The 20,518-nt window shown below is 43.8% G+C and overlaps 1 protein-coding gene across 4 annotated transcripts in view; it reads right to left on the bottom strand.

Annotated features, from left to right (window-relative positions):
- The window catches only part of DAAM2 (dishevelled associated activator of morphogenesis 2), a 260,805-nt gene that overhangs the window by 123,513 nt on the left and 116,774 nt on the right, over positions 1-20,518 (bottom strand). For all 4 annotated transcript variants that reach the window (XM_032790193.2, XM_032790191.2, XM_075064271.1 and 1 more), the window contains exon 3: positions 2,875-2,964. In XM_032790193.2, coding sequence (XP_032646084.1) covers positions 2,875-2,964 — 90 coding nt within the window. The remainder of the gene's footprint in view (positions 1-2,874; positions 2,965-20,518) is intronic.

The following is a 20,518-nucleotide window of genomic DNA, read 5'->3' as shown; positions in this document are numbered from 1 at the left end:
ACGCTTGGTGCACTGGTGGCGCCTCTGCAAGGAGTGGAGGATCAGCGTTTAGTACTAGTAGAGGTCCTAATTTCAAAAGGACCATGATAGCCAGAGTGGAGTTAGTAGTTATAGAAATTTGCTAATCGGCAGTTATCTGAAATAAGAGACCAGCTCCAAAGCCAAAATATTTGGATCCAGATTTGAATGTCTTCAAGTCCTGCAGTGCATGGGTTGGTGAGGTTTGGCTCAGGCCTACCGTTTTTTTTTGTTTGTTTGTTTTTTTAAGTTTGCCTTTCCTCATTTCTCAACAATGATATGACGTGAAAGACAGGCTGTAATGAGGTCTGAGTGTACCGCAATGACCTTTCATGAGCACCTTAGCAACCATCACCATAAATAACTACAATTGTCAAGACAAATTAACAAAGTGCCTCTAGTGATGCATGAGCCACATTTTTGTAAAGGGCATTTGTTTACGTAAGACAGTCAGCGGGTCCCACAGTCTTTGAGGCAAATTTGGGAGCTTTGACCTTCCATTCATCTTAGCTTGGAAATGGCATCTTGGATTAATGTATGTGAACAGTCCCCTCAATTTTTACTTCTTAACATTTAAATTTCAGAGTACACAGCTTACTCAGAACTGACCACTCACTCCTCCTGCAAGGTGTCGAATGCCCTCAGCTCCTGATTCAGAGATTCCAAAGCCAGAAGGGACCACTGTGATCATCTAGTCTGACCTTCTGCATAACATAGGCCAATTCTGAGAGCATCTCTGTCAGGCTGTCACAATACTTAAAACACTCCACCTTGATTTAAATGAAACTAATGGGAATGGAGAGCGCTCAGCACCTTGCAGGGTGAGACCTCCCTTGCAGGGCATATCCTGAGTTCCTGACAGGATGCTTTTCATTAGAGAATTGAGCCCTTCATGTCTAATATTAGATTGTCCTTCCCACAAAGAATTTTCAACTTCTTTTTCTCCGTACTGACAAAGTTTTGTCATTGTAGGATAGACAGATTAGATTAGATACAGATAGCCAGAGAGAGGAAGATAGAGATCAGCACTTATATTCTGACTGTTCTTAGGGAGAGACAGGAGGGTCATGGAGGGAAAAGCAAAGATCATCAGATAATTGAGAGTATTTACAATGTAATTAAAGGACACCTGGCATCAGGACCTTGTTTCAGTTAACAGGGCATTTCAGATACCTAGAGTTTGGATAAGTGATGTTGCCCTGTACGTGCAGTATAAAGGTTTTCCAGTGTGCGGCCCGTTTAACTCCGGAGGTCTTCAGAAGTCTCATATCAAATCTACTGCCTTAAAAAAAAAAAAAAAAGTGTAACGTAGTGAATCCAACCAACATATTAAATACATTAAAGTCTGCAACTTCCTGCCAAAGCTGGCTGGTCCAGGAGATGGAATGTGTGGTTCTCTAAGATGACTACAAATAGATCCTCTCCCACTAGAGCTGAGAAAGCCAGATGAGTCTGCCAGCAAAAAAGTAAGGCAGACATTAATCACAGAAGCCTGCACCTTCTCTTCACGTGCAAGCTCTATGCACCAGCAGGAAGGATAACGCAAGCCACCGAACAGAATAGGTGTATGGAATTCTCAGAGCCGAAGAAGTTCTTTGGTACTTCATGGATTACTGCTAGCATTCAGATACTAATACACTATTCATCATCAACAACTTTTCCTGGGTGGTAGGTTTCAGCTGAGAGCTGCCCATATGCAAAACATCTTTTTTGGTTTGAGTGTGTTTTTTTTCTTAAATTCCATTGTAATTTTTGTGCCAAGAAAAAAAGAGTCCATATTGAGAACCTTAGGTACTGAAGCCGTCAATGTATTCACAGAAAAAAATAAGTTGCAGGCAACAGCAGGGCAAATATGATCTCAGTTGGGTCATCTGCAGACTTTGAATCTGGACTCTTCAGTGCTAAATGCATGAGTCTAGTCTTTGAGGCCACTCTATTGTCAGATATAATCAGAATGTTATTCTCTTGTGGACCAGCCTCCAGAAGACAAAAAACCTAAGATCTCCTGGTGTGACTAAAACAAGCTTAAGTAGCAACACACACCAAAGCTGCTCTTTCCAGTCATTTCTCTTTAACCAACATGTGCTAGATCATCAGGGAAATGCTTCTTTATTTCTCGGGGACCAACAATAATATCCAGTGCTCTACTCCTGGAAGTCTCTCTCTCAAAGGTTTCCCAAATGGTGGAAAAAAAAAAAATCCAGCCATGTCTCCCAATTCCCTATTTTTCTAGTGACAGGAGCCTGTGGGAATTAATGTAGGTATAAGCTATAAGTCCTTATCCTTCTAGTCTCTCTCTGACAGCAATTTCAAAACCTTCCTGTTTATTTGAATGAGGAAGTTACCCCTAGAAACTCACATGAACTGATCTCTCTCTGTCAAACGGGATATACACCGCCTTCTACTTGGTCTGGAGGGCCCTGAAATATCAAACTTTACAGCAACAACATAATTACAATATATATAAAGATATCTTTAGAGGTTCCTAAAAATGTATTTTCTACTCTGAGCCTTCTATGATTAGATTCATGGTAACTAAAGTAATAAAAGATTTTTAAAATTCCACAAACACACTTCAAAAAAATCAGTTTTTTCCTGTAACATACATGGCATATACAAAAATTCATGATGGTGTGGGGGGGAATAAAGGCTTTAACTGGTTCTGCATGCCCTTCATAAATCACCTGTGCTTTCACTACTCATAAGAAAACTGTCCCAAACTCATCTCAATAAAGCCTTTATACCACTCCACCACATATTCTATGTGGATCTAGATGGGTAAACTCTCCACACACACACAAAATTAATTATACACAAACAGTTTATTATTTAGCTACTTAAATCAAAAGATAATACCTTCTTTTTGCTGCAGTAAATCTGCCACTTCTTCTCTGGCGGGAGTGCAAACATAGCCTCTCTGTTCTTATCCGTGAGATCCAGTTCATCCTGGGATTGTTAAATGAAACACACACGGTCAGTTGCACTGATACCTGTCAATACTGTGGAAAGAACATGCATCAAGCACGCCCCACACCCTCATTTAAAGAAGCAGAGGACCAAGTGTCTCCCTGTAACAATTGATCTCTGTAGAGATTTGTATTGCCTGCATCTCCTTCACCACTGATTAAGATCACATATTCTGCTACAGGTTCCCTCAGTTAGAGCAGAACAGACCCAGGGAGGTGACGAGCAACCACAGTGTCTAACTTCCCTTGTGAATTATCATTACACCTATGCTCACTTGGGTGGGAGCAATCGTATTTGATGAATAAGAAGTGACACATTCTGATATAAGATGATGCATCATGAAAGTATTGAAGTGAAAAAACCTCATTGCTCTGGTTAAAACAAGGCAGGCACTAAACTTTCCCTGAGAAGTCTATATAGAGTCAATGCACCTCCTTCCAGGCCCAAAATACCAACCTGGAGCCTGCGCAGCACCAGCTCAGCCCTTCCAATATACTTCAAGACTGACCTGCACCAACCCACAACAGAACCACCCCAGAGATTGCCAGCTATGCCAAACTACCAGTGGTTTTTAGGCCGGTTTTGAACTAGCAACCTAGAGCAAAAGGATCCATTTGCCATTACCACTCCCCTGCACCATCCAGTTCCCACCAAAAGACAAAAGGAACACCTCATGTTTGGAAAAACCAACATATTCCAAAGAGCCAAATTCACCGTTGGTGTAACTGGGCAAATATCTTCATCTGTTGATGAGAGCAGCAAGTTTGGCACAGTATTTTTGTGAGAGAAAGGATTACCTTGTCATTAGTAAACAACACTGGATTCAGAAGTTCAATTCCTAGTCCTACCACAGGTTTCCAGTGGGACTCTGGCCATGCCACTTGATCTGTGCCTCAGTTCCTCTTCTGGAAGGGGATGATAATACTCCCCTTTTCCCAGGCTATTTAGACAGCAAACTCTTCAGGGCAGGGACTGTCTTTTACTGTGTACGTTAAGCACTTAGCAAAATGGGGCTCCAATCTCAGTTGAAGTCCATAGGTTCTGGTGGGATATAAATAAATATTCCAAAGAGCACATCAACATATTTTGCTTTGTTTGGTCCAGCTGTGCTGATCATATAAGACAAGTGGCAGAGGTGTGTGCTTGAACAAGACCAAGAGAGCGCACGTGTGGTACAAAGACCATCCATTCCTGTCTTATAGTTTCAAACAATGTTTCAGCCAGATGTGTGTGTGTGTAATATATATATTTGAAGGAGAAAGTGTTCAGGAGTCCTATAACAAAATGACATTGTGAGGCTAATAGAACTGTAAATGCAGCACCCATGCTAAGCTCGCCCAATGCAGGGACAATAACTCTTTAATTCAGCCCCACAATGGCTCATGTGGAAAGCCTTCAGGGCTGGAAAACTTGTGAAAACAGTGAGCTAAATTGCATACTGAGCCTGGTAGTGGCTGCTGACAGATTTAAAGGTCCACAGAGACTTCAGCAGCAGAAAGGTACAAAAGAAACGCAAACAGTAACAAGACTAGGTCACTGCCAGCAGCAGAAGGTAGAATAAGCTGGGGGATTTTTATTCTTTTCAAAAATGTTTAAAGAAAAAAAAAAAAGTTACCTGTGCATGAAGAGCACAAGCCATGTGGAAATGTTTAGGGTGAGTTTCCAACCAAGGGGGCAGCCAAGCGAGACAAGGAGTTCTATAAGCAGCAACCAGAGTCACATTCTTGGGTGGAGAGGGAGAGAGAAGGAATGCTGTTGGAGGTCAAGAGTGTGGGATGAGTGGGAGGGTCAGGGAGGAAATCAGAGTTTCCAGGTTTGGAAGAAGAGCTGCTGGGGCTGCAATTCACATGTAAAGTAGCTGGCCAGTCTTAGCTAAGTCCTGAGAAGAAAATCATTGCGAGAAACTGGAGGCTAATAAGATAACAGTAGGAGCTCTGTTATGAGGCTTAATTCATGTACAAGAGCAAGTTGAGAGATAGCTAGTTCTGTGTGGTTTTCACAGACGTGCCCCCCAATACCACACTGAATGACAGCACACTCAACCAGTAAAAGACAAGACAAACATGACATTAGAATATTCATTAAGCGAACATACCCTAAGGGCACGATGCTGTAACTTGCCAGTTCTGGAAGTTGCTTTTGTGGGTGTTGCATGCATCAGGCAAAGATTCAGATATTATAAAGCTTCAAGGGACCATTATGGTCATCTAGTCTGATCTCCTGGCCAAGGTGCATGCTGCTGTCTTTGCCCCACCTAGCATTCTACCATTTAATTATATATATTTGCATCCTAATAGCATGAGCTTCCTTACAGACAAGGTAGATAATGGGATAGTAGATGATGCAATGGATAAAAGCATGTACATGCAGGCAGCCCTCCCCACTGCAACCTAAGAAAGCAAGCAAATAGCAAGAGTCATTGCCCTAGCTACAATCTTCATGCTTCAGGGCGTAACTTGCTCACAAATTGAAGATCAGGAAGGAATCTGCTTCAATTGAACAGCAGTTAGAGAGGGTGGACTACTCCTTCCTCTGAAACAAGCAGCACTGATCATTGTCAGAAGGACAAATCCTAGATTCCAGGCTCACAGCCCAAATGGCAAGGTTGCAACCGGGAGCACCTCCACAGTGGAGGAGGAAAACCTCCCCTACTGGATGCAGAGCAGCAGTGAAGCCACTCATTGACCTTCAATGCAGTGTGCAGTCAGTCCTGTGGCAGCTGTGCTCTCCTTCAGTGAGGGAGGAAAGCCAACTGAAATTGCATAATCATGGATATATCAGCTTTGCTTACCTTCCTCCCATTGTCCAGCCACTCAAAAGCCCCTCGTGTTGAAGCACACGTTGTTCTCTATAGGTTCTAAAATCCTCTCTCTCTACCCCTTTCTGCAATGGCAGGGTGAAGGACTTCTATGACTGCAGAGGAATGCACACTGTCTGACCCAGAGATAAGACACTGTTCCAATATGGAATTCTCATGGAAAGAGACACCTCAGGTAACAAGCACCTCAGGCTCTGAAGAGATTTTGAAAGGTTATATCTGATGTGCTTGTAAACACATCACACTAGCCTGTTTTCAGAGTGGAATTAGGCTACGTATCGGCGGGTTAAAATCGATTGCTCGGGGATCGATATATCGCGTCTCATCTAGACGCGATATATCGATCCCCGAGTGCGCTTATATCGATTCTGGAACTCCACTAACCCCAACGGAATTCCGGAATCAACAGGGGGAGCCGCGGACATCGATGCCACGCGGTGAGGATGGGCGAGTAATCCGATCTTAGATATTCGACTTCAGCTACGTTATTCACGTAGCTGAAGTTGCGTATCTAAGATCGATTTCCCCCCGTAGTGTAGACCAGCCCTAAGTCACCGAGTGAGACTGCTGACTCTAGTGTCAGTGCAATGACAGTGACCACCCACTAGAGGGGAAAAGGAACCAAAAAGGAGGAGGTGGGAGAGTGCAGAAGTAGTAGGGACCTTGAATAGCATCATCTAGAACAGGGACAGAGCTAGGTGAGGAAGTCCTCATGCCTGGATGCCCAGGGAGCATGTGGGGGAAGGAGAGAGGTTCTGTTGGAATAAAGAGGGAGGGAAAAACCCCTCTTCTATCTGTTGTGGTGATTTCTCTACAGAAATGTAGTAACTCTTCTTCCATGTCTTGGATGGAGGGCTTGGTTCCAGAGATTCATGCCAACAGGCTCCTGTACAATACAGCACAGCTCAGCTGCCTAGCTCTCAAAAGCACTTCAAGCTGCAACTGCTCCAGTGAAATATAGATTAAAGAAACATTTGCCAGGATAGCCTCAGGGAGATGTAAAAAAAAAAAAAAAAAAAAAAAAAAAAAAAAAAAAAAAAAAAAGGCAGCCCAGTTACTATTCCTTACATTGCACTGTTTTCCATTTCTTTTTTTTATTATTATTATTTTACTTATTGAGGGTGGGATACGTTCAGTTAATTTCCTTTTATGTGGGCCTTTTTACAGAGACTGAATTTTGATGATACAACATTAAAATCTATTGGAGATGGATTTGAGGTTCAAATATTTCCAGTCCAGTTCTCTGGGCCAAAGAGGAAGATGGCCTGTATTCAAAATGGCTGCAACTCAGGAAAACAAGCAGGAAAGAAGAGGAGGAATGGGCAGGGAACATAAAACAGTTTTTTGTGGGATTAAAAACCATACTATGCCCCATGATTTGGCAACAGTCAATAAATTGTGAAAGCTGGATCTGGTGCTCGGCCGCCATTGTTTTATGATGATATCATTTAAAGTCAAGCACAAGCAGAACAAAAGGGAATCTCTCGCCAATAAAAGGCAGCACCTCTCTGAAAAAGTGTTACATTAAATTAATACAGAAAAAATAATGTGGGAGAAAATTAAAATACCCAATGGTTATCTTGAAGAATCTGGCTGCATATTAAGGACTGTGTTTAGGATCCCTTCAGCCATTTCTAAAATGTAGCCACCTCCGGGTGGAACATCGTAGGGCCCACTAACTCTGCCCATCAGTGCTTTTTAGAACAGGAAGAATAATTCATTCAATTAGAACTGCAGGATTTAGGTGGGCAGAATTTCATATACTCTGAAACAGTGATCCTAATAAACTCCTGCGAGGTGTGTTGGGACATTCTAACAATACTGTGTGTGGAATCCCTTCAGCACAGCAGGGCTCTCTTCTAAATCAAGTTCTTTGCTACTTATGTAGCTTTTTCTACTAACCCTTTCTGAAAGTGCATGGGAAGAGCTTGACATGGTGTACATGGGCTGACACTGAAGAGAATTACCAAAATGTATCTCTCCTGCATTCTTGGCCATTATCTGTTAACTCACCTGGAATCCTATGGGGAACAAACTGTGATTTGCAAGGTCTTATTACATTAGTACAGATCCTCTTCCTCACCGAATTCAAATTAGTTTGTTCCAATATTGAACTAAGGCCAGTCCTGATTTTTCTTTTTTTAAATAGATTTTAAGGCCAGAAGGTCCCTTATAACTATTTAATCTGACTACCTGCATAAGCATAGGCCATAGGTTTCACCCAATGATTCCCGAATCCAAGAATCTCAAACAGTTCCGCCTGTTGTGTCTTGTCACAACCTACACTGCAACCTCTTTGGAGAGGGACTGTCTTTTTACCACTTATACGTACAGTGCCTAACATACTAGAGTCCCAGTCCTTCACTGGTGTCAATAAGTGCTACTTCAATACAAATAACCAATGATGATAATAAATTGGACTGAAGATGATACTTCTGCATTGTTTGCAGTTGCCATATTGAGATACCTTCTGCCATCAAAGAGAAGGTATCTCAAAATTTGACCAGAAGAAGATCTCAAGCGCTGTACTTAAAATTCTCAATACTCAAGGCAATCAATGCATTGGCAGTCGATTTAGCAGGTCTAGTGATGACCCACTAAATCAACCTCAGATCGCTCTCCCGTCAACTCCTGTACACCACCTGAACAAGAAGAGCAAGGAGAGTCAATAGGAGAGCATCTGCCAGCAACATTGCATAGCATGGACCCTGCGGTAAGTAGATCCAAGTACATTGACTTCAGCTATGTTATTCACGTAACTGAAGTTGCATAACTTAGATCAATCTTCCCCCGTAGTGAGATAAGGCCTCAGATGGACACTGCAGCACTGTATGTTTAGCATTTCCAACCTTGGGTAACACAAGAAGCAGCCAGGTCCTCTGTACAGAGTTCCATCACAGGCAGTAAGTTCATCTCTACAGTCCTAGCATGCTTTTATGTGAGATGATATCTGGACTTTTTCTGCTGGCAATCCATCTAATTCTTGCTCAGGCTCTTGTAAGTTGGGTCATTTTGTGTTTCTCATTTGAGCTTGTCAGATTTTGCTTCAGAAATGGGTAGTAATGTTTTATGTATTTCAACCTCCTCTTCCTGCAGCTCCTGGCTTCCCCTGTTTAGAGGTGCTTTTGAAAGCATTCCTGCTAGAAGCAGCTCCTTTCCAGGTCTGCATTTCACCTTTGCAATGTGATGATCATTCTCTGAAGTCTTGGTGGTACTTTGCCCAATAGTTTCTGTAAGATGGCTTACAAACGTTTATGGTCTTGTTTCTGCCTCAGCTGATTTCAGCCTGCAAACATACTTATGAACCCACTCACAACCAGAAATGATTGCCAGTGTTTCTTTTCCAATCTGAGCATGGTTGTGTTACATTTTAGTCAGTGCTTAAGATGACCTGGGTGTTCATCTTGCAAAAGGACAACCAGCCCTCAACCTCTGAGAACTTGCACAGCAAACATCATGGGGCCAAATTCTCTGAGGGTGTAGGTTGGCATAGCTGAACTGAGAATTCAATCCTTACTCTTTTTTGATGAATTCAAAACAGGAAGATAGAGATTGCCATACTGGATCGGACCAGTGGTTCATCTGATCCAGTATCCTGTCTCCAACAGTGATCAATGTCAAAAGCTTCAGAGGAAAGCGCAGAAACCCTGCAGCAGAAAGTTTTGGAATAAGCTGTCCCCAGCACATGTTTGTTCCTAACTACCTGAGATACAAAGTGGCTGGTGCCCTGAAGCAGATGAATGTCTCTCTCTTTCACAATATTTCCATAGTAGTAATAGGGACTTTGTTTTTTTAAATTCTGCACAGCTTCTCTCTTGCTGGTCACGCCAGCCTCATTTGGCACTTTGCCATGGGCTGCATTCTAATCAGAACATGCAACTAAGAGAAACTAGGGATGAATTTGCTTAATTATGTTACCATGCCCACAGTGCTCTGTAAGGTCTCCTTATTTCAGGGTCCTTCCATTTGGACAATTACCTCCACCTTTATTGCAAACAAATCTGGGGCCAGTGGTTTGTTGACATTAACATTGTGACTTTCTGCCTGTGTGCGCATTTTACTTAAAATGAACCCTCCTGATGTGCACACGCTCTCATTCACACTTCCTACCCCTTTCCTCTATCATACACACACACGCCTTTTCATTTCCCTCTACCCCTCCTCTCTCATTGTCCCCTTATCTCTGTCCCACACAGAAAACAGGCTCTCTCTCAACACACACACTCTTTGCCACTCTCTGTCTTTCCCATTGCACAAGCACTAAATTTATCTTAGTTACAAAGACAGTGTAACTCCCTCTTCTGACTTTTCTCCCACTGCGATCCTTGGCTCAGAGTAGGATGGGCCTGCAGTGGATGTACCAAATGCTTTGCACTGGGATCCCAATTCCACAGCACACCAGACCAGAGCTGTTAACACGTAGATTTCTCATCACATAATTAGAGGGACCAATAAAAATTCCAAGCCTCTGACATTCCCAAATGGGACGGCAGAGCCTTGGTCCTGACCAAAAAATTTGCCTCACACATTGGGTTTATTTCATTTTGTAAAAGACAAACACGGATTCTAACACATCATAGGATCTAATCCAATGTCCTTTGGCCCTGGTACCCTGAGGAGCCAAGAGAGAGTTTGAGCTGGGGAGGTGGGGCGGGGGGAGGCAATACTGAAATGCAGCCCAAGCCAAACCAGATAAAAAGCCCTTGTGTCTTTGGGATTGGAGAGGGAGGAAAAGCGGCAGAGAGATGAGGGAGAGGTTGTCAGCAGCATAGTGTGATCCTTTCCAATACAGGATCCAACCCAGTATAGCTGTTATGGTGTTAACAAGTGAACCGAGCGAGACCACATTGCTAACGTGATTTATATTGCCTGACAGCTACATTTTGGCATGAGAAAATCCCAGGACCCTTTATTTTTTCAGCCCCCATTCTGTGCCAGCCCCATCTTGGCAAACTAAAAATGGGTTACACTGATGGCTTTCACATTCTCTCTGCACTTCTCCCTCCTGAGGAGAAAGAGAGCGAGAGAAACCCCATCAAAGGCTCACAGTCAGCAATCCTGAAAGCCACTTCAGAGCCATCCAGGAGGAGATGAGATGAATAAAATAATCCCTCTTCAGATCTGATCCTGCCACAGAGAGCAATGAAATCATAGAAGTCAGAAATAGGGAAGATTTATTCGATCATTTTGTCCATCTCCAGGGGACAGTATAGGACTGTTCCTCCACAGTGTATTTTCCAGTGCTTTGTCCAATCTAGTTTGTCACACTGACAAATCAGAAGCAGCGTGCTAGAGAAATCCATGCTTGGAACATAAAGCGTCTGGCAGGATGTGTTGAAAATTGACGACTGAGTTTTCACTGAGTGAGATTAAGTCAACTCCACGAGCTGGCTGGTGTTGTCAGCTCAACATAATGCAAGAGAAATTCCATTCACCAAGCTCCACAGCAGGGAAACAATTGACAAGTATTACCTAGTGGATGTTCATACTCAGCAGGCAACACCACTGTCACCTGCACAGGTGTGGATCCCTGCTTTTCCGCATGTGCAGGAGGCACACTATCTCCCACATGTGCAAGTACTGTGCGGTCTTAGTGCTTCAGTAACCCATGTGAATGGCTCCTCCACCTCATCTTAAACCCTTGTGATCAACAGCAGCTTCTTTAAGGTACAATGAAATAACTCACTTGTGGGAGAAAACTGGGAAAGAAGGAATATTTTCTGTTTGATTGCCTGAAAGCAATGGGATGTGTGTTTGTGAACTCATTAACAAAGCAAATCTGGTCTTCCATACCTTTAATATGCATACAATGTGCATGTGTGTATGCCGTGAGCATCTGTGTCAGCCCTATGCACATAATATCCACATACTACATATGGTACATGCCCGCACACACATACAATGTGATGTCTTACATGTACATGCATGTGTTGTGTGTGCATATGAGAAATCAGAAGTAACTTCATTTAAGTCAACAATGTTACACTTGTGTGAAATTTGTGTACATGAGAGGAGAATCCAGGCTTGGTTGTTTTTCTTCTTCCTTGCCACATGGACTGGCTGTCCATTCCCAAAGCTCAGGACTAGAGCAGAGATCTCACCGGCCAAGGAGAAAGCAGTTTGCTGCCAAAGAGAAATCTCAGTAGCCCCCCACACAGGGCTCTACTGCTGCTTCCTTTCTCCCTTATTAAGTATTGGTTAATCTCTTGCTTATTTTCCTAGAGAAAAGCTGGGTCCCACCCAGATCCTGCTTCTCAAAGCAGTATCCTAGCACATGCAGTTAACAAGGTCCATTCCAACAGGCTGCAGGGGTCCCCTCCCCCAGAGACTTTAGACACCTGCCTTTGTGGCTCTTCAATCCACACAGAAGGAGCAAGCTGATAACCAGGGCAGGCAGCTGAAGGGCAGCTGGGACAGTCAATATTAATTTATTCAACCGCAGAGAGAGACAGAGAGAGAGAGACAGAGAGACAGACAGACAGACAGTCTCCCTCTCCCCTATCTTTTGTATGTTTTTCACAATCTTGGTTTGTAAGCACTTTGGGGCAAGGCCCATGTTTACCTTCATATTTGGAGCATACCGATCACTTCAGAGGCCTTTCTCAAATTGGAGCTCCTGGGTGTTACCGTTAATATTAAACATCATCATCAAGATGTGCTGTTTCAGCACAAGTGACCCTTCCCCACCCTTCCTCCTCCTCCCTTCGTTTCCCTTCCCCCTCTCCCCTCCCTGCTCAAGGTTTGTTTTTCAGGCCAGAGCCCTTCAGATGACACACTGCCTGGGAAACTAGGTGTGAGAAAGGTTATCAGGAAACAGCGGTTTCAATTGCTACCTTTCCGGCTTCCCCACCCTACCCCCAGCCCCTAAGGTCTCTGCTCTTCTGTTTAATAGGAATGAGTTCAGAGGCGATTCCTGTGCTAGAGCAATTCACAGCTCGGATTGTGCCAAAGCACACAGGCACACACCTCTTTGATCGCTTCCTGCTCCAACACAGCTCACTGGCTCGCCCCACAGAAGGTGGGCTGAGAAAGGCACAGCAAAAGAATCATTGCTGCCTAAGCCCCATGCGAAAGGTAGGCTGTGTTTCCAGGGCTGTGGGTACTGCCCTCTCCTTCCACCTCAGCTCTATCCCCTTGTGTGCATCCTATTTACCATACGCCTCTGCTGAGGCACACACACGTAAGACAAAGCCTTGGCTGACCTTTAATTCTCTGAGACAATATTATGTAAAAGGGTAGAAGAAACAGGGCTAATAAGATTTCCAGAGTGAAATTAAATCGTCAGCATGCGCTCTCTGAACTCAGGATCATAGGGCCAAACTTTGTTCTCTCACACAGGAAGAAACCCAAAGGAATTCTAATCCGTCAGGGGAATGAAAGGAGTTACTCCACATTTACACAGGCATAAGTGAAATCAGAAATTGGCACCAATTCTAGTCAGCTACACCAGATTTGCAACAATGTAACAGATCAGAATCTCCCCTAATTCCTCTCAATTTAGTATAGTTACTCTGGATTGACACCAGCACTAATGGGAACACAATCCTTCTCTAACTCAATTAGTTCAGAGAATTTACTTTAGATTTTTATCGGTGCAACAGAGAACAGAATTTTCCACACAGACTTTGAAGGATAAAGACCTGTTAAGTCACATTTAATGTGTTACAATCTCTTCCCTGAATTAGTGAAGAACTGGTATATTTCCTAGTAATTAGTGCAAAGTAGTTTTAATTCCTCCACCTTCCTTGGGGAACTTCCCAGGGTAAATACATTAATTGCCTGTTGCATGTTGACTGAAAACAAAAAGCATTTTAAATCACCTACGTAAACACTATGGTGAAGGCGTGATGGTGGTGCGCAGTTAGCCACTCGCACCCTTGTGTATCTCACTGATCAAAAACCCTGATAACTAGTATGACACCTACTGCACCAACACCATTTGAGCTAATAGAACACAAACCAAAGATTTTTTTTCTTTAAACCTTTTAAAGATTAACAGGAAACCTCATAAAACCTGGGAAAAGGAATAGGAGAGGGTTGGGCATTTGGCCTTGTGGATCCTGTGCATTTCTTCAACATAATTACTTTTCATTGTTATTGTATCCAACATTTGTAATACAGACCTCATCGCAGCGTAGATGAGGGAGCCAACAGTTTCATACTGACAGATTCATCCAGCTGTTGCTGTCAATGTTGAGATGTAACACTGGGGCTTGACCTCTCTTGGCCATTACAAATTCCATAGTCTTTTCCATGACTCGGGGTATCCCTGGCCAAATTCCAAATTGGGTATTGACATTCTGCCTACACAAAATTCCTCTTCAGTTTCAGCTGAAGCACCCCACTTAATAAATGGTTACATAACTTTGTTGCATATTGGTAAACACACTGTCCCAGACGTGGCTGCCCTGTAGTTCTGGGTAAGTGATTTTGTACATAGTCAGCAAAGAGTTTGGGGAGTCCTAAGGATGAAAAGGTGCTATAGAAAGTGAGTTGCTCTTATTACATTTGCACTTAGAGGCTCAGAATGGGGATCAGTGCCCCACTGCGTAAGGCTCTATACACACAAAAAACAAAGAAGGTCCCTATGTCAAAGTGTTTACAGTCTGCACAAGAGTTTACACTCATCAGAATTGTTACTAATGAAAGCAAAGCAAAATCTATGAATATGAGACAGTGATGGGGAATTGCTGCTGAGATCCAGAATACAGTAGTTGATCAGGTGTGTTTCACTGTGCCTATAAGCTGCTTGTGCCTTGACTCAGTCAGTCGTATGCAGAACTTGATGTAACGTTATCCTCATTTTATAGATGGGGATACCGAGACACATAAGTGAAGTGACTTGCACAAGGCCCCCAGAGGGAGCCAGCGCCAGAGCTGGGAAGAGAACTCAGGAGTTCCTGGCTCTCAGGTCTGTGCTCAGACCACATAGCTCTGAGGAGAGCATTGCTCTTGACGGGTATTCCCTTCCCCACAAGGTCAGGGCCAGAGTTAGACTTGCTGAGGATCAGGGCAGAAACTAAGGAGTGGGCCCTCATCAGCTCACATATTGGATTTCTGCAATGTTTCTGAAGCCCAAGCCCAAGCCCGCCATGTGGGACCCTGGGCAATTGCCCTGGTTGCTACCCCCTAATGCCAGCCCTGGACAAGTTTGAAAAACCTGTCAGTACAAAGTGCAAATAGGCTTCCACAAGAGTGGCCAAGCCCCAGGTGGAAAGCATCAGTCTCTTTCCTTTCCCTGGACATAACACACTTAAGGCAGAGCAGCTGCTGAGGGGGCTTGGAGCAATGAGCAACATGGAAATCCCCCTCAATCTCTCCCCTTTCTGCACCAAGAACACAGGTGGATTTTCCAGTTGGATTCCAGAAGAATGCAGCAGAATGGCTGTTGATTTGCTGCATCTGATGACACCAAAAGCTTTTTCTCCACCCATCACAGAGGAAGGCACCAACCAGGCACTTACCCCAAAAAGATGGCACACATTCTCCCCCAGATGTGATAGTACCCAAAGATATTGAGGTATTATAGAGAATTACAGCACCTTCCATGTATACACAAATACTGTATTGCATATCACTCAGGCTATAAGCTTTTCTGATCTCCGTTGTTAAGCAAGATGGGCAGACAGACAGAGATGAAAAGAGTGCAAGAGTAGTAGATTAATTAACTGGGAGTGGATTCAACAAATCACATTCAATAATTCTCTCATACCTCTCTGCTCTTTACTTCAACTTTTCGTTTGGTGGCTCCTCCTCCCACATTGTCCCACTCCCCCATTGGGATCTCACTAAGTTCCACTCATTCCTCTTCTCCATTTACAACATATCATCTACTTCCACAGCTTTGACCACTACCTGTATGCTGATGACTCTCGGATCTGCCTGAATGGCCTTTATGCCATCATCCAATCCCACATTTTAGCTTCTTTGTCCCTCTCTGACATCTCTTCCTGGGACCATCTTGGACCCTTCCTAATCTGAGTTCTTAGATCCAAGTTCTACATGGTTCCCATCTCCACAGTAGTTGATGGTCTCCGTCTCCCTCTCCCTTGCCTCTTGCCTCCTGGCCACAGTCAAATCCTGCCCCTTTTTCCTCTACAGCATTAAGATCAGACCTTTCCCTTCTACTCTTACAACTAAACACACTCATCCACATGTTCAGCATTCCCCATGTCACTGCAACCCCCACATAGCCCCGCTCCAGTTCATGAAAACCACGGTTGCAAGGATCCTCTTACTGGCCTATCATTCAGACCACACCACTGCCACCTCTTTGGATCCATCCACATGCTATCCCTTCAGCACCACATTGAAAAAGAAGAAAAAGAAAAAGCTGAAGTCCTACAAAACTCTGCCCCTCCCCTCCCTAATTATCTAGGTCACTCCACACCCACTCCAATCCATTAACAAAGTCAGCCTCAATACCCTGCTTGTTCATTTCTCCCCCTACCCCAAACACCTCCATGCATGCCCCTGCACATGGAATGCCCTGCCTGAGCTGGTCCCCAAAACCATTACCCTCCTGCTACCCTGTCCTTTCCCCCCCAACCTCTTCCTATTTTTGTCACCTTCTTTCATTGCATCGCATCTGAAATTGGACTACAAACTCCTGAAGGTGGAGATCAGGTCTTACTAGATTTGTGAGGTGCCTCGCGTTATTTTGAACTCTATAAAACACTAGAGAAATACTTCTAGGGACAGCATAAATTGCTATATCCATACACAGGGTAGCTAGATCAGAGAGCAGACAAAAGAATATACTGTTGTATTGCCAGTGCTGCTCTGTTCCCATTGGGGTGGGCTGAGATGGGTATCTGAAGTCAGCAAGACTATAAGGAGTGGAACCGCATGGTAATATAAAGTTCATATATAGTGAAACTTCATTAAAAAACCCCAAAAAAAGCAAGGAGATTGATTGATTTGCACTCAAACTGGTGCTGAAAGACCCAGGTAAGAGGAAAAGAAAGCACGATAGGCTGACAGTGCCAGCCAATATGTCCATCCTGCACTCTCAGTGTCTTATTTTAATATTTCTTTGCCACAAATTAGAGTCCTAATGGGATGCACAATTTTTACTGTATCAACATCACTGCAGTAAGAAATAGGCCACAGTGTAGCTTTATATGAACTTCTCGCTCTAACTAATGCAGCCCTTACCATAAGGTGCACTTTTAGCTATGTCAGATCATGCAAGCGTTTTCGACTCAGTTGATAATGTATTAAAAAGACATTGTGGAAGGATGATTTCTTAGCAAATGTACCAACGCTAACAATAGTGGAGAGATCCTATCTTCTACACAACCTGCAAGCATTCAATAGTGGACAGATGTCAAATCAGCTTCTTTGTACATCACTCTCTGTTCTCAGAAAGTCACACCGATGGGAACTCATAGCAAAGTTTGCATTTCTACCAGTTGCGCTGTTCTCTACCCTCTGTTTGCTGGTCTACACACCTGCTCCCGTGCTGCTGAAATTCAGTAATATTCCATTGAAAACAATGGATTGCTAGGATGGATGAAGCACTTTCCCTCAGCACAGCAGGGGCATCCTACATCTCAAACGTGTTTGCCACAGTGAGTGGGTCCTATCTGGGACATTCTCTAGGCACAGCAGGCGCATTCCACCTGGAACGTATCCAAACATTTCATGAGCATAGTGTATGCATGCTACCCAGAACTTTAAGCAATATAGCAAATACCCTGTACCTGGGGCATTCAGTAGCAGCCAGTCACCATGGAACAGACAAAACATCACATGGGCCAGATCCTCAGCTGGTGGAAGTTAGCATAGCTCTGTTGATTTCAATAAAATAATATTGATTTACACTAGCTGAGATCTGGCTACATTCTGTGAGGTTATCCGTTCATGTGGTTTTTCTTTGCACTAACAACTGTGAACAGGAATTTCACAAACACATGGGTAATGTTGTGGCCGCTGGCTTCCCCACACCCAAGACCTGGAAACACAAGCATAGACCCTGATTTATGCTTACTTATAGAAACATGCATTAAAATCACGACTTGCCCATGAGAATCAGGCTTTGTGCATGAGTTAAGCAGATGCACATGCTTTTGAAAGTCTGGCCCTGCAAGACCAGAACCTCAAAAGAGTAAGTCTGTTGGATAGGTTCACCAAGGATTACTGCATATCAGTGGCCAAGGCTTTTAACGGACTACCTACAACTGGGCAGCTCACCTCTCAAGCACCCACTCATGGTCAGGCATGGCTTTGCAGCACCCTGCTTCAGTTTCCCTCATTCTCTCAGATTTCAAACACAGGCTTCTCTCTGTGCAACCCAGGATCTGGGCTAACTAATATTGAAATTTCAAACAAAACTTAAATACCCACAATAAAATTAACCCATCCCCTGCTTTAATTTGATCTCTCTCAGCTCTACCTGCCTGGAATCTCCTCCTCCTGGTGTGTCACTCTCCTGACAGTCCCCTGCTCGCTGCAGCTCTTCTGCAGTCTCTGCCTTTTTATAAGGACCAGGTGCCTTCCCCTAAACCTATTTGGGCAACAGAGAATCTGTCACAGGTGCACTGGACCTCACTCTCTGTGAAAGGGGCCAGTCACTCTATGGCACTCCCACTGCAGTCTCTCACCATGTCTAGCTTTTCACGTTTTCTTCTCCATAAGACAAGAAAGAGAGGAAGCATCTGAGGAGAGTGAGCCACACAGCACAAGCAAGAAGAGCCTTTTGCCTTCAAAGTATTGCTCTCTTAACAGCTTCAAAAATCTGAATCAACAGCCCATCACATAGGCCAGTGATTTCAATGGAAACGAATCACGTCTGACAGCAGTGTAGAAAGTTATAATGTGGCAACTACAGTCTAACCCTTTGTGATCTGGCTCCCCTCAGCTAGAAAGGTACTCCACTACTGCAGGGCCCTGCTGATCACCTCAGCTTTCAGAGGATCACCTCAGATAATGACTCTAAGACCCATGTCCTCTTCCTGGCCCCACCTAATATCTGAGAAATACAAGTTAATCTCTTTATTGGGATTTTTCTTACAGCCTCCGCTGAAATGTTCCTGTTTAACAGCCTCAGGGAAAGGAGGCAGTAATTAGGAATGGGTAAAGTCTCTGTTGGTCCAAAGCCAGCAAATCTCCTGCTCTACTGGAACCAGAGCTGCTCATATGTGAATGAAACAGAGGGGCCTCTCCAGATCTTGATTGCATTTGGCACAAGAGCACTTTCCTGGTTAATTAGGAACAGCAATTCAGTATATAAACGTATATCAGGAGTGGGCTCAGGCAGTGAAAAGGCCACATGTCTGGGGCGGGGGCGAAGGGGGAAACGCAGGCATTTTAAAAGTATAATTTTCAGTGAATTTTCTACTGATCAATGGCCCTGCTAACTGAAAGGCCTCTATTTAGTCACCAAGGTGGTGCCGTATGAGCAGGATCAGTTTAAGCTATCCAAGTCTGGATTAACTCATCACTGGGCTCTAGGCAAACATACGTTTGTGGGCCCCTGCCTTCCAATATGAATCTGGGCACCAGGCTGCAATGCCACTTGCTCAAATTTGACCCAGCCACTCCTCAGTTATGACAGAGGACTGGCCAGGTCAAACTTAAATAAGTAGCACACAGGATTGCAGCAACACTGAGGTTCATCCCAGATGCCCCTCTGTCATTACAGGAAGGGCGGCCAGGCCAAACTGGGCTCCCCCACCCCTGGAATTTGGGCCTTAAGCACATGTCTACTTTTCTTATGCATGAATCTGACCTTGAAGCTACCCACAAACACCTCCCCAGAGCCAAGTAGGATCCTGATTTTCTGTTCTGCAGAAAATACTACAAAATCTTGGAATATCCTTTCCAAAACAGAACTAAACCAAAAATTTTGAAGTTTCCGGTGAAATGAAATTCTGAAAAGATTTCATTTTGGGGGGTAAATATCACATTTTGTGTCAATAAAATACAAACATTGCATTCTGCTTTTGACTTTCTGTGTATGATAAAATGTAAATGTTCCACCTTATCAGAGCACTGTTCCTTCCCCGCCCTTGGAAAAGAAATTTTGTCACAAATCAACTCATTTCTGCAAAACGTGTCACTTTCAATGAAACAGCATTTTCTGAAAGGGAAATATTCCATTGGAAAAATTCTGCCCAGTGTATTCGTACACTTTCCCAGCCAGCATACCTCATCTCTGTCCTGGGTACCACCTGTACAGAGAGGAGCCCTCAGCCTCCAGGACCCAGTCTGTTTTTCACATTTTTTCAGAGGTAGAGTGTCACCTAATATCATTTGCAGTGGTGGGTCTTTTGTTTTGCTCTTTCAAACGTGGACCATTGTCCACTGGGAGCTGGACTGATAACAGCAAACTCCTTTAACACAGCCTACTGAACAGCCATCCTGGCTTTGGGGGGAAACCGCAACAGCATCATTAAGTCCTGGTCTACACTAGAAAATTAAGTTGGTTTAAATATATTGGTGAGGGATGTGAAAAATGCACACCCGGAGCAATGTTGTTAAGCTGACCTAAGTCCCCAGGTAGACAGCACTAGGTTGATGGCAGAAATTCTTCCGTCGACCTAGCTAACACCTCTCGGGAAGGTGGATTGCCTATGCCAATGGGAGAACCCCTCCCACTGGGATATGTAGTGCCTATAGTGAAGCACTATAGCATTTTAAGCACAGACATACCCTGAAGGAAAGATTATCAGCTTTTCCCTTTCTTTCCAATTCTCTTTATAACCTCCACTC

Source organism: Chelonoidis abingdonii, chromosome 3, assembly GCF_003597395.2.
Source record: "Chelonoidis abingdonii isolate Lonesome George chromosome 3, CheloAbing_2.0, whole genome shotgun sequence".
NCBI classification, from domain to species: Eukaryota; Metazoa; Chordata; order Testudines; family Testudinidae; genus Chelonoidis; species Chelonoidis abingdonii.
Note: the sequence above shows the minus strand (reverse complement) of the source record. Positions and strands in the feature narration are given on the sequence as shown.